The 14,898-nt window shown below is 46.5% G+C and overlaps 1 protein-coding gene across 4 annotated transcripts in view; it reads right to left on the bottom strand.

Moving 5' to 3' along the window:
- Nucleotides 1-120: 120 nt before the first annotated feature.
- Nucleotides 121-14,898, bottom strand: part of LOC130147429 (syntaxin-binding protein 4-like) — a 52,223-nt gene continuing 37,445 nt past the window's right edge. For 2 of the 4 annotated variants that reach the window (XM_056334502.1, XM_056334504.1), the window contains exons 13-22: nt 13,839-13,935; nt 12,559-12,686; nt 11,907-11,999; nt 11,293-11,358; nt 11,008-11,196; nt 10,601-10,717; nt 9,321-9,370; nt 8,473-8,603; nt 7,071-7,128; nt 121-6,297 (exon numbers count right to left, since the gene is read on the bottom strand). In XM_056334502.1, coding sequence (XP_056190477.1) covers nt 6,192-6,297; nt 7,071-7,128; nt 8,473-8,603; nt 9,321-9,370; nt 10,601-10,717; nt 11,008-11,196; nt 11,293-11,358; nt 11,907-11,999; nt 12,559-12,686; nt 13,839-13,935 — 1,035 coding nt within the window. In that variant the 3' untranslated portion in view covers nt 121-6,191. The remainder of the gene's footprint in view (nt 6,298-7,070; nt 7,129-8,472; nt 8,604-9,320; nt 9,371-10,600; nt 10,718-11,007; nt 11,197-11,292; nt 11,359-11,906; nt 12,000-12,558; nt 12,687-13,838; nt 13,936-14,898) is intronic. The other 2 variants (XR_008821242.1, XM_056334503.1) reach the window with 2 other exon arrangements.

Genomic DNA, 14,898 nt, shown 5'->3' with positions numbered 1-14,898 from the left:
CCTCGGCCAGCGCGGCCGGGCCGGGCGGCGGGGCCGGGGCAGAAGGGCCTGGCAGAGCATGGTACGGCCACCGCAGCAGTGTGGCCACAGGCTTTAGCAGGAGGTTTCGCACTGGCTGCCTGCTGGGCTGTAGCCGCGGGCCTGGCGCTGCAGGCCGAGCGGGGTGGCTCACGGGATGTAGTGGGGTTTAACTTAGGACTGTTTTCTGCCTTAGAACAGGAGGTGTGCAGGGAGATGGGCTCAACTTGGCCTACAGGGCAAGCTTCCCGAGCTGTCATCTGTTCGTTGCGGAGGAGGAACCCACTCAGGTCTGGGCTGGAGGAGGCAGAGCCACAGCTTGTCCTGGGGCAGATCAGATCTTTGTGAACCAAGATGCCTGATCACGTCAGTCCTTAAACTCTTGTCGTTGCATTGTACGGAGGTTTGCTTTATTATGGGACTCATTGCACAGCTACAAACTCAACACTTCGAGCAAACGTTCCCGTAACTAAATTCTCCCTTAGGTAACAGGTAATCATCCAGCTCTGTGGCGTTGAAAAGGGTGCTGGGGTGTGTTCTGACCTCTCAGCCTTTTTTTCTGTCACCATCTTTGAATAGCTGTACATTGTTTCATGAACGCTGGGGAGATTGCGCTTGTGCTGTGCTTTGGAGTGTATGGTGAGGCTGGACTCTGTTCATCGAACCGTGAGGCTGTAGCAGGTAGTTGTCACCACCTGGTGAGGGTCCTTGAGAACACGGCTCTACTGGAAGAAAGGATGCCTGTGTAGCCACTTTGGGGCAGGAGAGACAGCTGCTGAGCAGGTGCATGGTCCTGGGTGGGAGGAGCACATGCCATCAAGGAGTGATGGAAGAGCAGGATGTGGGAGACCAGCCTGCAAAAACCAGCACCTTCAAAGCCTCCTTCCAAGATCTCCCTAGGGACCAGCTGCCACTTTGCATGATGTTATTGAAAAACATCGCACTCACATTTAGTGCTGCTTTTTCTTTTCCTGTCTCACCAGTTCTAGCTGTAGAGCATCCCCTTATCTGGGCAGGCATTTCAGGAAGCTGCAGTCATATTTCTTATCAGCAATATTTCCTGAAATGCTGTCTCAAACTGAGGAGACCAGCCTGACGCTGCTCTGTAAACAACAATCCCACAGAGCTGTCAAATGTCAAAGCACTCAAGGCTGCAGCCTGCAGAATCAGAGCAGGCAGCTTTTCCTAGAGACCTTCACAGCACAACTGGGCATTGAAAGCCACAAAGTTACCCAAAGCCTGCAACATCTATGTTCACTGTATAAATAAATGCTGTCTTTTCCCATTTGGAATGCAACTTTTTTTCCAGACAAATGGTATTTCTCTCTCATTCCTCAATCACTGTTAAATTTTCACAGAGAAAACAGAAAAAAATAAAATACCATTTCCGTCTTCTTGCTACAAAACTTACACCAGCCCATTACTACTTTGTGACCTAATTGCAGTAGTTTTCCTTTGGTTCTAACCATAAAAGCTGGTCGAGATTCTGGCAAGTAACATCCCATCCTTTCCTCTGCTGGGCAGCCCTGACTGTAACTCCTGTTTTCCAACAGATAATTTCTCCTGTCGCCAAAAGATCACCATGGCATTTTCCGGTGTCAGTAGGCTACATTTTCCCTTGACACAGAGCCAACTCTTCCCTGGCATTCCCAAGGGCCATGAAGACTCTTGCTGTCCTTCCACCTGCTAGGACTCGGTGCTTGCCTCGAGGGCTGGCGTTCAGCCCTCGGTATTTCTCATGGGAGCTGCTCAGAAAGAAGTTCTCACCCCATAGCAGCCCAGCCCAGGAACTCCTGCCAGTCCCTGCAGTTAGGAAGGAGAGCGTCTGCCAGGAAGGACGTCTGGTCTGGAGATACCATTCAGCCTCCACTTCCCCCATTGCAAACTCTCTCTTCCTCCTAACTTTTATGCCTTAACTGTGGGCATAAATTTGAAAACCTCAAGATTCAAGTGAGCTGGTGCATCATGCGCAGAAAAAAAACTTACAGGGTTTGTTCATGGTATTGTAACTCCTATTTACCTCATTACGAAAACAGTTGACCTCTGAAGAAGCTGCAAAGGACATTTCTGGCAATGCTGTAGTCAGCCAGTCCAGAAAATTCTCTGGTCTGTCTTGGAGGTGCTGGGGTACTCAGGCCTGTGCAGAAGAAAGGTCACGGTGTAGCAGAAAGGCAGCATCATGCAGCCAGCCTGGCTCTTTCTGCACTGTCACACTAAGGTGCTTTCCAGCCCTCCTTCACACGTGTTCAACAACCCTTAGAAAATCAGCATTGTTTAAACATTAAAGAGTGTCTTTAAAAATTCAGCAGCAAAGTTCACCTGCTTTTTAAAGCCATATTTAAAGTGGCGTGGAAGTGTATTTCGACTGTCTGGAACTGGGCTTTGGTCCAGCCCATGTCACTGAGTGGAACTGGGAGAAAGAGGAGGCTCTGCAGCCTCCAGCACTGGGAGCAGACACGTTAGTCTACTCCACAGCAGTGTTCAGGGCTAGCTTTCACCTCTGCTACCCCTACATCTCTGTAGAGAAGCTTTTTAGCATTTAACCTAGCTCTGTTTCATGAAAGTTAAGCAAAAGTTGGATCTGTTGTTTTGAGAGCCAATAAAAGTTAAAATGTTGAGGCTTTCTTCACTGAAAAGATGGATCAGCAGTACCTCATACCACACCATTCGCCAGATCCTTTTGTGTCAGAAGGTTGCGCGCTGGATCCTGTGGGTCCCTAGGGCTTTGCCTTCCCCACACCACTCAGAGAAGCTGATACTGTCAGTCCCATTTTTTTTCTCATGCAAAACTGAGCTGAAATGTGCTGCCCAAGGTCACACAGTGAGGTGGCAGAGATCACTGGCAGAGACGAAACTGGAGATCAGACGAGCTCTAGTCCAGCACATTTACAGCAGATTCCGTTACGTTACCCATCAGACTGCAGATAAACAGTGTGCTAATGGCTCTCTGCTACATTCACCTTTCAAGATAATACCTAGGTGGCTACCTGCCCAACCTTCCCCTTTTCTGCAGCTGTTAAAATAGCTAGATAGTCAGATCTTGGTTTGGTTTTTTGTGTTAGGGAGAGAGGTCTCCCAACCTCTGACCCACCAACACAGTTAAGAACTGAATTTCTGCTTTGCATAAGAAAAGTACAAAATAAAACCATCACATCAGTGATACTGAAGCCCCAAAGCTTCCAGGTCAACAGCTGACCACGCTGATGCTCTTTAAATGCATCTTTATGAGCTTATACCCATATAATGTGTTGAACGTGGTCTATTATGTCCATTTATGGGGTCTGTTTGTGTTTTCTCCGGTGGCTCATAAAATACTTGTCATTGTCCATCTTATCCACTCAGGAAGATGTAATACCATGCAAGACTCATTTTTATCAGAAATACTCTTCCTTCTCTTCCTCATTTCTGTTCAGTCATACTGGGACCCTCTCAGACAGATACAGCACATTGTGACAGCAGCACATCTCCACAAGCTTACAAGCAAGCCATAATACTGCAAATGAAGACAGAATTCAGCTCTCTACTAGACAGGCCCTGCATGAATAAAATGCATCCTGTTTAAATGTCATATTCCCTGACTTCTCTGCACTGTTTGCTCCTTTATGCATTTCCCGTTTTGCCTCTTGGAAGCTCCGTGAGGAGACATCACCCCGTGACTTGCTGAGTTCTGCCCAATTCCACTTGCCTTGGAGTAAAGCATGACACAAGTTTGTTATTCTGGGTCACCGAAATCAACATCACCTCCAGGAGCACAACTCTCATCCTAGCTTAGCTTTCAACATTGCTCTGAAAACGTAGCAGTTAATAACACCACTATTAATAGAGACTGGAAAGGTTTCTGTGCTTGAAGCAGAGGCAAAAGGAACGTGATAAATTCAAAGAAAATAATGGAGACCAGCTAAGAAATCTGACTGCTTTGGAAAGCACACAATGCTTGGTCCTTGCTTGATGCAAGGATCTCCCGTGGCTGATAGGAACCTGGAGGATTTCTCTTCCAAAGAGGTTGCCAGTAAGCTGAGAGTGCAGAACTGTCTGGGCTTTTTAAAAGGTTAATATCTTCACAGCTTTTTTACTAGCAGACAGCTCAGGATACAAAAAATACAGCAGCCCTGGGTCAGCATCTTGTCGTTTCCAGCCTTTGCCATGTGTTAGCATCAACTGCACAGTGTTTGTTGTGGTTTGCCAGGCTTGTCTCATCCAAGCCCTCACCTCACCCGCTGCGATACTTTTATACAAAATTTTCTCTCTTGGGACATTAAAATACAAATCACTTGACTATGGAAGCAACATTGAGTATATTCTCTTTCAGACCATGCAGCTGACCCTGCTGGGATGGGACTGGCCTGTACCCTTCCAGCACAGGTGGGGCTCAATACTCGTATTTTGAGAAAATCACATGATCACAAAACTGTTGACTTCCACAAGTTTGGCCTAAATAGTTCTGTTTTCCCCATAACATGTTCCTTTTCTACCAGGTTTCTGAAGCGCCACTGGGTATACGTAATGACACAGTACGGCTGAAGACCTGCTACTTCCCAAAATCTTGTTTGTACTGTTCTCTGGCAAGTGTGGTGAGCAAGGGCTGGAGACATCTCCCTAGGATGCAACCTCCAGCCAAATGTCTTTTGAAGACACCCTGCTAGGAGCAGATTGGTACCTGCCATATAACCCCAGGGAACTGGAGATGTTTTTCCTAGAGACAGGGTACACCAAACTGGTGAGACTGGATTTTGCTCTGTGCACCCGCATCTGTCTTCTTGCAACTTTGCCCTGCCTATATAACATACAAGATGAGAACAAATCCATAGGGCTAGTAACTCCAGTATTTGCTACCACTCCATCAAAACAGAGAACACTGGGGAACAAGATATTAACCATAGGGTATCCCAAGATTAATGTTTTTTTAAAAAGTATCTCCTTCCTGGGAATATTCTTTGTGAGTGGTCCAAAGAATTAAGTTTCCTTTTAGAAGTCTTTTAATATATATTCTGAGGCATGCATTCAAAAGATTTAATTTACCTTGAGCTATGAAATTAAGTTTAACCAAAATTTCAGACTGACTGTTTATGCAGGCAGCTGTGAAGTTTCACCACACAGTTACTGTTTTAGCAGTCCAGCAATATCTTTTGAGTGCAGTAGTTACCGGGGAGGGTCATGATTTTTCCTAAGCCTTTATTTTAGGCTATAAAGGAGCACATGCATTGAACTCCCACAAAGGAGATTTGAAGTAATCAAAAATTCTGTGTAAAAGCCAGAATGCACCCCATTTTCATGCAACTTCTCGATGCATCTTGCTAGGAGCTGCCAAAATGAGAGGGAGGGAAAAAAAGGGCTCAGGCAGGGTCTTTGTCCCAGAGATGCTGAACGCAGCAACTGCAATCAGAGCCCAGAAAGCAAACGCCTTGTGAGTAGTGTTTCCATTTTATTTTCCAGACCTTCTGTTCATCTTGGATCTCTACCCCATTCATTGCTATCTTGCAATACAATCTTGCATCACGTGTATCTAATTTCCAAGTGTCACTGCAGGCTTTATTGAGCTACGTTCACTATGTCCTCTCTTGCATTCCAGGGAGTGCCTGGTGCTCAGCAATAGATGGCCACCGGCAGCATACAGCTGGCTATCTCTGCACTCTGTCCAGCCACTCGCTGAGATGGCACTTTCCCTTTCAAGCATTGCAGCTGGGATAAGCTATACAAAAAGAATAAAAAGAGAAATACCTATCCCGAACAGCTAGGACGCTACAGATTAAGCTGCTTTGATTACAGTTGCTAAATATACTTTGGTTTTTCAAATGAAACACCAAAAGGAATCTGTTGGAGACCCCTGAGTCCCTCAGGTACGTTCATGCTCCTCTCACTACCCAGAATACAAGCTCTAAAAGGCTGCCAGTGAAATCCAGGCCCTTGTAGCCTCTTGAGAATATTTTTTCCTATAAAGCTGCAAAACCGTGAGCAAATAGCCTTGTATGATAACTCAGAGGTAGACATGCAGGGGAGGTTGCTGAAAAAGTCTTGGGTAGTCAGGAAGAATTAGTCTCGTGTTAGAAAGCTTGTTGCTCGGTCTGGTTTGCCTGGAGGTGGAAGCACTGGTGGTGTGTCCTTCCCCTCTCCCGGCCCAGGAGCAGCTGTGTTACGGACAGCGCGGCTCAGAGCGTGGGCAAGCCGTGTGAGGTTTATGTAGGCGGCTTAGGCAGTTCGTTGGTTGAGCTTGGTGGCTGCGGTTGATCGCTCTTGGTCTGGCTTGCAGGAGGGGGCCACGTGGTCTTCTGATGAAGATGGCTGAAAACGAGAAAGAGGTTTTACATAGTTTGGGAGAAGGACGCAGAGGATAACATGATGACAACGCCCGTTAGGAAAGACGAGTGGGCCACGGATCTCGTATGGCTAGTGGATAGTGCTGGCCACCTGTTTTGTCTGAGAATGCTCTTCATAACCTTGAACTCGTGGTTTGCAAATGCCTGCTTTTTACCTAACTAAAAACCTGTGCTGTCAGATCTTCAGCTCGAGTTAAGGTGATCAGCTAAGACAGTAGATGTTTAGGTCTCAAATTGCCCTTTCAGCAGATATATTTAGGACATGGCTCGGTTAAATATAAGCCATTTAAGAGGTTTTAGGGAAATTCTTAAGATACTGAAGGTCCAAAATAAAGCTCCCCTTGGCCAGGGCTTCACAGCATCTTGATACCACAACATAAAAGATGACACATTCAGTGATGCTTTTTTCCTTCCTCAGAACTCACAGTGGTCTAAAAAATGCCAGCTAGACAAGCCATAGAACTGCAAATTCCCATCTGGCCTGAAGGAAAAAGAACATTTCAGAGAACAAAAGAGAGATTCAGGAATTCACACTGTACTTCACTGTGCAGGGTGGGAAGTCTCTTGCTGTCTAGGAAGAGACGTATTTCTCTCATATGGCCATCTGGAGGCCTCTACTAGATTATCAGGTTAAAAGTCATCGAGCAAAAAATTTGATTAAAAAGCCCAACAAAACAAACAGGAATTGTTAGTATGTGTGTTGTCAAATTTACAGACCATGGCAGTTTTGACACCTACTCCTTGTAATTTGGGATTCCTTCAGCAGGCAGGCACTGGTCCCTGTCACATGGCAAAGCTGCAAATGTAAGCACACAGCCAAGTATAAGTGAAGGGTTAGCAAATATGCCCAATGCAAGTAGCACATTATGATTATGCACATTTAAATGATGCAGGAACTCTGAAAATGCTGACATGCTCATGTATCAGAGGTACTCCTTAAAGGCTACAATTATTTTCCTTGTGTCTTGTACTTTGAGACAAAGACAACGCTGGACCATGGCCATGTTTAGCTGGCGAATAGCATCAAAGAGTAAGGACGGGGCACCCGTTTGGGGCTGTACGCTCACCTGATCGTAACACGGAGGAGATCAGAAACTCTCCCTTTGCATGGAAGGGGACAAGCGCGGGGTCAAATAACTGCTGCCAAGAAATGTTTGTGGCTCACGGACTAAACTCAAGAGTCCCAGGTCGGGAAAGCTAATTCAGACTCCATGGAGCTAGGTGCTGTTTCTCTGATTTTCTCCCATCCACAAACATGGGAGGGGAAGGGTGTCTAGCCTGATTTGTACACCAAGAAAACAGGGAGATTACTGCTCCCCCCTGCTCGGCATTGTTGGAGTCATAGCTGGGTGGTATAACGAAGGCTTGGATCCCTGGTTCAAAGCTATTGAGAAACTGGACAGGGTCCAGCAAAGGGAGCCTGAGGGCTCCTGACCTGCAAGGAGGGGCTGGGGAGGGCTGAGGGAGCTGGGCTTGTTCACCTGGCAAAGAGAAGGCTGAGAGGCAATCTCACAGCACCCACTCCACTTCAAGGGCAATTAGAAAGGTGTTGCAGCCAAGCTTTTCTTGGCAGTGGCAGACAACATAACTGGAGGCAGTGGCCACGTAGTGCACCTGGAGGAGCTCAGACTAGGTGCTGGGAAAATCTTTTTCATGGAGCATAATACAGCACGGGAACACAGTATCCAGAAAGGCTGTGGATCTCCATCCATGGAGGCTGAAAGCACAGCTGGCTAAACCCACTGCAGACCTCATCCAGTGTGATGGTCCTAACTGGAGTAGAAGAGTTGCCTCCTGATCTCCCAGTCCCTTTCAACCAGCATTTCTACAATTCTGTGAAACCACCCTCCTGCCTGTTAGGTTTTTTGCCCTGGATAAATGCCTTTCCTGTGGCCCTGGGCACAAGTCACACCCTTTGACTCCTTACACTGCAAGTCTGCATTTCAGATTCAAAGATGAGTCACATGGATACACAGAGGGCAATTACATCTCGGTTAGCATCAGAGAATCAGGTACACGTATGGGAGGCTTAACTGGTATGACAAAAAAATATGGAAGGTGGTGGAAACTGTAAATAACACTAACAGACATCCCAGAGACTTGTTTGGATTCAGGTTTCTCCAGGTAATTTAGTACTTACCGTCCTTGTTCGAGAGGATTGGCGCTAACAGTTCTTTAGCTTCTGATAGCAAAAGTTCAACAAGATCTGAAGATGGAAGAGATGTATCTGAGACTGCGTCTGTTTTATCCTCTTCTCTTTCACTGTTGGCTCTTATAAATATGGAAAGTGCCATCAATACTTCTATCACAGAATGGTCATTGAAAATCCTGACCAGCTTCTTGTGAAAGGATATTTTATGTAAATTCTGTGTATTCAGGGGGGATTGTGTCGTGTCTCAATCGCTCAACAGCACAGGAGACTCTTTTAGACATACTTATCAATGGGACAGCGACCTTTCAACGATTTAATCAGTTAAAAACACACAGTGAGTTTGATATACTTTTTTCCAAGTGATAGGAGATAGGCTCAGGTTGAAGGGAGGGAGTCCAGAAGCCTGAAGTCTATTTCTGCACGCATTCATGCAGTTGAGAGCCATGCTGGCTCTTTGCTTACACTCTGTCCATTACTGTAACTGCTAATACAAAAGGACACGGTCCTAAAGCCAAAACCTGACTTATCTTAGGAAAAGCAGGCGGGTCAAAGCCTGCTTCTTTGAAACAACCTGCTTAGGGTCTCTGCTAACAAGAGCAACTTAACCAGGGGAGTGTTTCAGCTACTCATTCCTAAAAAAAACCTGAACAGAGACCAACCCCGCCAAGTACCAATCCATCAGCAGCCTCCAGATGATCTTTCTCCCATGGTTTCACTTCCAAGCAACAATATGTTTAGAAACTCTGGGTAGGTTACATGTGAATCACCTTCCCCAGAGAAAGGTCAGAAAGGACATTTCACGTTGCTGTTCACAATTTCCAGAAGCCATCTCCTACCTTTTCTCATCTGGTAACTGACTGGGGGTGCTCAGGACCTTGTGAACATTCTGCCATGCAACAAAAAAAAGAAAAAAAAAAAAAAAGGTTTCAAAGTTGTAGGAATGAATAATTCCTGAGAACAAACCCCATGGGTTTTTCCTGGTGATCAGATTTAATATGACAGTAATCAGCTTCTGCTTATTCATTGCCCTTGAAGCAAGTATCTCAAGGCCTTTTGCAACTTAAGCAACATTCACAGCCTATGCAAATATACAGACACATATAAATTATGCATTTTAATACCAACACTAAAATATACAAAATGCAACATAAAAATACTCTTCCAAAGAACAATTTTGCAGGCTACGTTTCAGCAAGCCTTTATCGTCTCTACTAGCAATCCCCGGTTTCTGGATTGTAGCTGCACGTGTAAGCTCTCATTACCATGCACAGTTAATGAATTCTCAAACACTACTGAGGGATGTATAAAAAAAGGAAGATATTTCGCTCCAGTGGTCCAAATCCTGTGATGTGTGACCCTGGGGCCAAGTCAAATTCACTTCCAAAGTCTGGCCCCAACCCGCAGCAGCACATGGTGCTGCAGGTCTAGAAGCAGTGTAACGCTTCCTCCTCTGAGGCAGAGGATGCAGCACTTACGCTCCTTTCGCTCCACCGTTTCCTATTGATTTCAAGAGCTCTTGGGACAGGCTACTAGTAGCTGTAGCAGATATGTTGAATGCTAGTGCTTCCCGTGCTGGCCAGTTTGCTAATTATACAATTTTGTATTCCCGATACAGGGAGTTAAGTGGAAGAACAGTCAATTAAAAGACTAAAGCAATTACGTGTGAGATTTTGCAGGAAATCGGGGTGGGGGGTGGGAAAGCACTGGAAGAGCAAAGCCGCTTTTTAAGTTCACACTTGTTGTATAGAGAAACAACCGTCAGTTGTACAGAGGGAAGGTTAAAACACACGTTTTTGGCAGCAGAGGTCATAGAGCAGCCTCAGCTAGAGCATTACAGGGGGACTGGGGAGCTGGGGACAGCAGAGCCACCAGGCACAACCTGCACCACGGTGTTTATGCAGCTCTCAGGTAGATGAGTGTATGTTATTAGTTCATTCCCTAGTTTCTCCTAAACAACAGACAGTGCCTTTTCAGGATTAATTAAATAAATAAATAAATAAATAAATAAATAAATCTCTTGCTCATGGAGCAGGAAGTTATTTGGACTTGCAAAATCACCCTTAAGGTAAGAGGCCACAGTGATGCCACCAGCACTGGGGGCGGTTCAGCTCTTCACCTGCACAAACAGGAGCAGTTTCCTATTGCAGATCTCCAGGCGCTTCCGTGAGACTTCTGATTTTCGTAACTGGCCATCAGCCAGCGACAACTGTCTTTTCAGTTCCAGGATGTCCTCCTGAGGTGGGGCCAGAGGGAGAAAAGAAAGGTGATGATGATGCTCTAGCCTTAGCTTTTGGAAACACCAAATTATGACATTTGCTACCAACAGAAAACCACTGTCCTTTTGGAATAGACAGTGGGAATTACACAGATTAGAACACAGACCCATGCTGGCCTTGTGGTCATGCATGACAAATGATGTGTGTGCTATGTTCATTTTCTCCTTTACAAACAGAAGGAGGGGGACCCACAGAAGAAGGGCAAGGAGGGATGTGGGTTTTTTCCCAGGCTGAGGGGTTGCATTACCTCTATTTCAGAGACGTGCTTTGCTTTCTTCCCTGCCAACTGCATCTTCAGTTCTGCAATTTCAGCTTCCAGCAAGTGGATCACTTCCTCATAGTCCTGCTCTGCACTGTGAGCCTGTCTCTGCACGACCTCAGCCATCTGCAGCTTGCTGTGCAGTGTCCGGTTCTCCGAGAGGAACCCCAGTGCTTTCTGGAAGCAGTGAGAGGTTGTGGTGAATGCACCACATATCCCTCAGCTGCCAAGCATCAAAACCACCCCAAGGCTCTCAGCAATCTCTTCACTAACCTGGTTCAGTCTCTGAAGCTCATCTTCCATTGACTTCTTGCTCTTCTCCACCTCTTTCAGGAGAGACTATGGAAAATATTGTGGCCGGATTAGAAGCAGCAGGCAATAGGACATTCTCTAGAAGACGCCCTAGTCTTGCAGACCCTAACCACCAGAATAATATTTTACGGAAGCAGTTGTATGCACTCTACCCCACCACAGCGCTTTTTGGGCTGTGACCTGCACACCTGCAGAAATCTGCCTGGACACAGCTGTGGTGCTATGGCCGCACCAGCAGCCTGCACCTGGGTCAGGATGGGAGGGCAGGTGGTGCTTCTCTTATTCATGGACTTGAATTATTTCTGTCGCACGTTTTTGTATTTCTACATATTTACTCACTTCTAAAAAGTGACTGCATACTTTCAGTGCAATAAGTTTTCATTTGAGGTTGAGAGCACGAAAGAGGCAATTAAGGAGAACCAAGGGTGAGAGCCTCCTTTTTCACGAGGAACACACAGAATGCAAACTGGTGACTTTTTAAGAGGGACAGGCTACACCATTACCCTCATGTACAACTACAGCGAGCTACAGCAGAAGGCAGCAGCCAAGAAATCTGCTCAGAGGAGAGGCTCCACCTTTAGCCTTCGGACTTCTTGCCGCAGATCCATCATTTCCAGTTGCAGCTGCTCCAGCTCCTCATTGCCATTACAGCTGAGAGAGTCGAAGGTCTGCAAGGCAGAGGGACAGACAGCATCATGCACCACTTAGGATTTACCAAAAGCAGGGTGCTATATGGTAGGCATATTGTTTTCCATGCCCAGAATAGCGATGCATCAAAATCACTTTGAAAAGGAGTCAGCATTTTTATGCAACAGATCAAAAGGCACATTAAATACTTCAGCTGCACTTTTGGGTTTTTTTTTCCCCACAGGATTTCATTCTCTGATCCCTGACATAGCTGGAATAGCTGTGCTACAGTGAATTTTCATTTTGGGAACCAGGTGAGATTAGTTGGAATTGATTAATTGTAGCTAATTTTCCTTCTGTATCACTGCCAGGCTGCATTTATTATCCCATATATATTGTTATTTCCTTATTAAAAATGAGAAGTCTGAAGTCTTTTGTAGAATTTCCTACAATAAAAATGATTAATGCATAGTCCTGCCTTCTCTTTATAACTCTAGAACAACCAGAAAACAGTAATTTAGCTTTTCCCATCTCAGAAATTCATGGTTTTCATGTAGAAGGTTCATGGATTCAATGTAGGAGAGCGCTGGACTGACTGACCGCAGAGTGGAAAGCCGACGTATCCAGCAAAGTGGCCACCTCATGCTGCGTGAAGAGCAAGGAATTGGAATCCAGACCAGCCTCGTGCAGCTCCTCCTGCATCAGATCCCTGAGTGCTTGGAGAAGATCTATGAAAAAGAATCAGTTTTTACCAAGCTAAAAGAGAAAAGTGCTGTGTGTTAGGAGAAAACACCACTGATGTTGGGGGCACCGACTGACTCCCAAGCAGAGCGGGTTTAGAGACGCCCAGCAGTCTTCTTGAACACCCCTGGGCTCTTTGGCAATCCCACCAAGCTCAAATAAGTTGTTGACAATCTTTGCCAGACTCTGGTTTTCTTACCCAATTGAAAAAAACTAAACTTTTAAAAACAACCCCCACTCCCACCCCCCCGATATTTTCATAGCAGTGTTTTCATTATTGTATTCTCAAATTTTTAAAATTTTAAGCCCAAACCACATTTCTCTGGCAAAAGGCACCTGCCTGCCTCCTGGCACCAGGATGCTGACTTCAACAAAAAACAACTCCATGACTCCAGCACATAGAAAAGGTGTTAAACTGACAAAAGGTGTTAAATCTGAAAATCCAGATTCATTTTGCTTTCAGACACAGAGGAAAGCACAGCGCAAGGGGCTGCATGGGACAGGAGCCGGCACAGTGGTGGGGGTCCCCAGCCCCTCCAGCCCTCAGCCCCCGGGCTGCAGCAGGAGCCGGAGCCTTTCCACAAAAGCAGCATCTTTATTGCCAGCACATTTGCCAGATACCCCTAATCATCCTTATTTCTCTTGCCACAAACTATAAAGCCAGTTGCTCTGAGGAGGGCTCATGGTTCTGTATCCCACCGCTCGCTCTGTGCAAACACACCTGTCCCAGAGGCATTGTGCTTCGTGAGCCCGTTCTGCCTGGTAGGGATGTAGCTGATGTCTTTGAATTTTTGCAAAAAAACCCAAACTTCTGTGGGCCAGATATGCTCTGGCAGGTCACAGAAAGCAGAGCAGGCTTTCATCGCCTGCGTGTCCTCTGGCCAGCTCTTGCTAGGAAAGCTGGGGTTTTAAGGAAAGCAAACCTTCCCACCGACTTTCTTTTATTCTGATTTTACATACACTTCTACCAAGTGCCTTCTTTTGTATTTGTGACTTTTCTTAACTGTTTTGAGGCTACATCAATACCCAGGCAGGTGTCTTACCTGCCACCTTTCAGCAGATGCCTCTCTCCTTTCTCAGCTGCCAGCAAAGCTACACCAAACTCAAAAAGCCGGTCACGCACAGAGCTGCCCGCTCACCTCCGTAGGCCACCGTCCCCTGTGAGTCTGTGGTCAAGTTTTGCCGTAACTGCCTCTTCTTCTCGTCAGTCACATCCAGACCGAGATACTGCAGAACCTTGAGCAGAAACAATGAACCTTTAAAAAGAAAAATACTGGAAAAGCAATTTTTTGAAGTAAGTGCTGGGAAGACACTTGGTGCTGGGTTTCTCCTGGAGGTGGCTCTCCAGGCAGCATCTCCCAAAGGAGCAGGCTTGGGCTGGATTTCCAGCCTCCTCTTTCCTACTTGTGTACAGAAATGTCTGTTCCTGAAGACACATTCACATCCCTCCAAGAACGTTTTACACTGTCTGCAATCAGGTTTGCAGCTATGACAAACTGTCAGGAGCCTTATCAAAAGCTGGTTGAGCTATAGCAGGTCTCGGTTGCCAGGAACTCAGCCTCTTCCTTTTACTGCCCAGGAATTGTGTTTGGGACCAAGGAGATAAAAGCTAGTCACGGAGTATTTCCTGTGGCAACAAGAGACATTAAAACGTTTTGCTTCTCTACTGCACCTTTTGCTCTCTTCATTCCGCCTGATGCCCTGTCTTCTGCTGATATTTATCAGTTCGACCCCAGGGCACCACACAGAAGCAGGTAAGCCTGTGCAAATGCCACTTCACTGCTGGCGGCAGCAAGTAAGTCTTAAAAGACGAAGTCGAGCTCAGCAGACTGTGGGAAAGAGCCCGAGTTAAATGCTTGCCTGTCCCAGGCTGCACACACAGCTCCCGCTCACATGCCTGCAGCACCCCGGCACGGTGCCCTGCAAGGGGGCTGGAGCCAGGTCCTTGATTGCATTCCTATCACCTCCAAGCCCACGGGACCCATCCGCACCCATGCGCTGCCCATTTGAGTCCCACCTTTGCCCACCACCCTGTGCAAGGCGGTGCTACAGGCTCCCGGGCTGTAGGATGCTGATGCTGGCAACTTGCCGACGTTTGGCCACCCCAAAACCATCTCAGGTTGTGCCGGTTGGTGGGCATGTCCTGACCCTGGCACTGCTGCAGCTGCCCGCGCATAACGCTGGCTTTTAAAAGGGGAA

The sequence above is a fragment of the Falco biarmicus genome, chromosome 4, assembly GCF_023638135.1.
Source record: "Falco biarmicus isolate bFalBia1 chromosome 4, bFalBia1.pri, whole genome shotgun sequence".
In the NCBI taxonomy this organism is placed as follows: Eukaryota; Metazoa; Chordata; class Aves; order Falconiformes; family Falconidae; genus Falco; species Falco biarmicus.
This window is presented reverse-complemented; position numbering and strand designations above follow the sequence as displayed.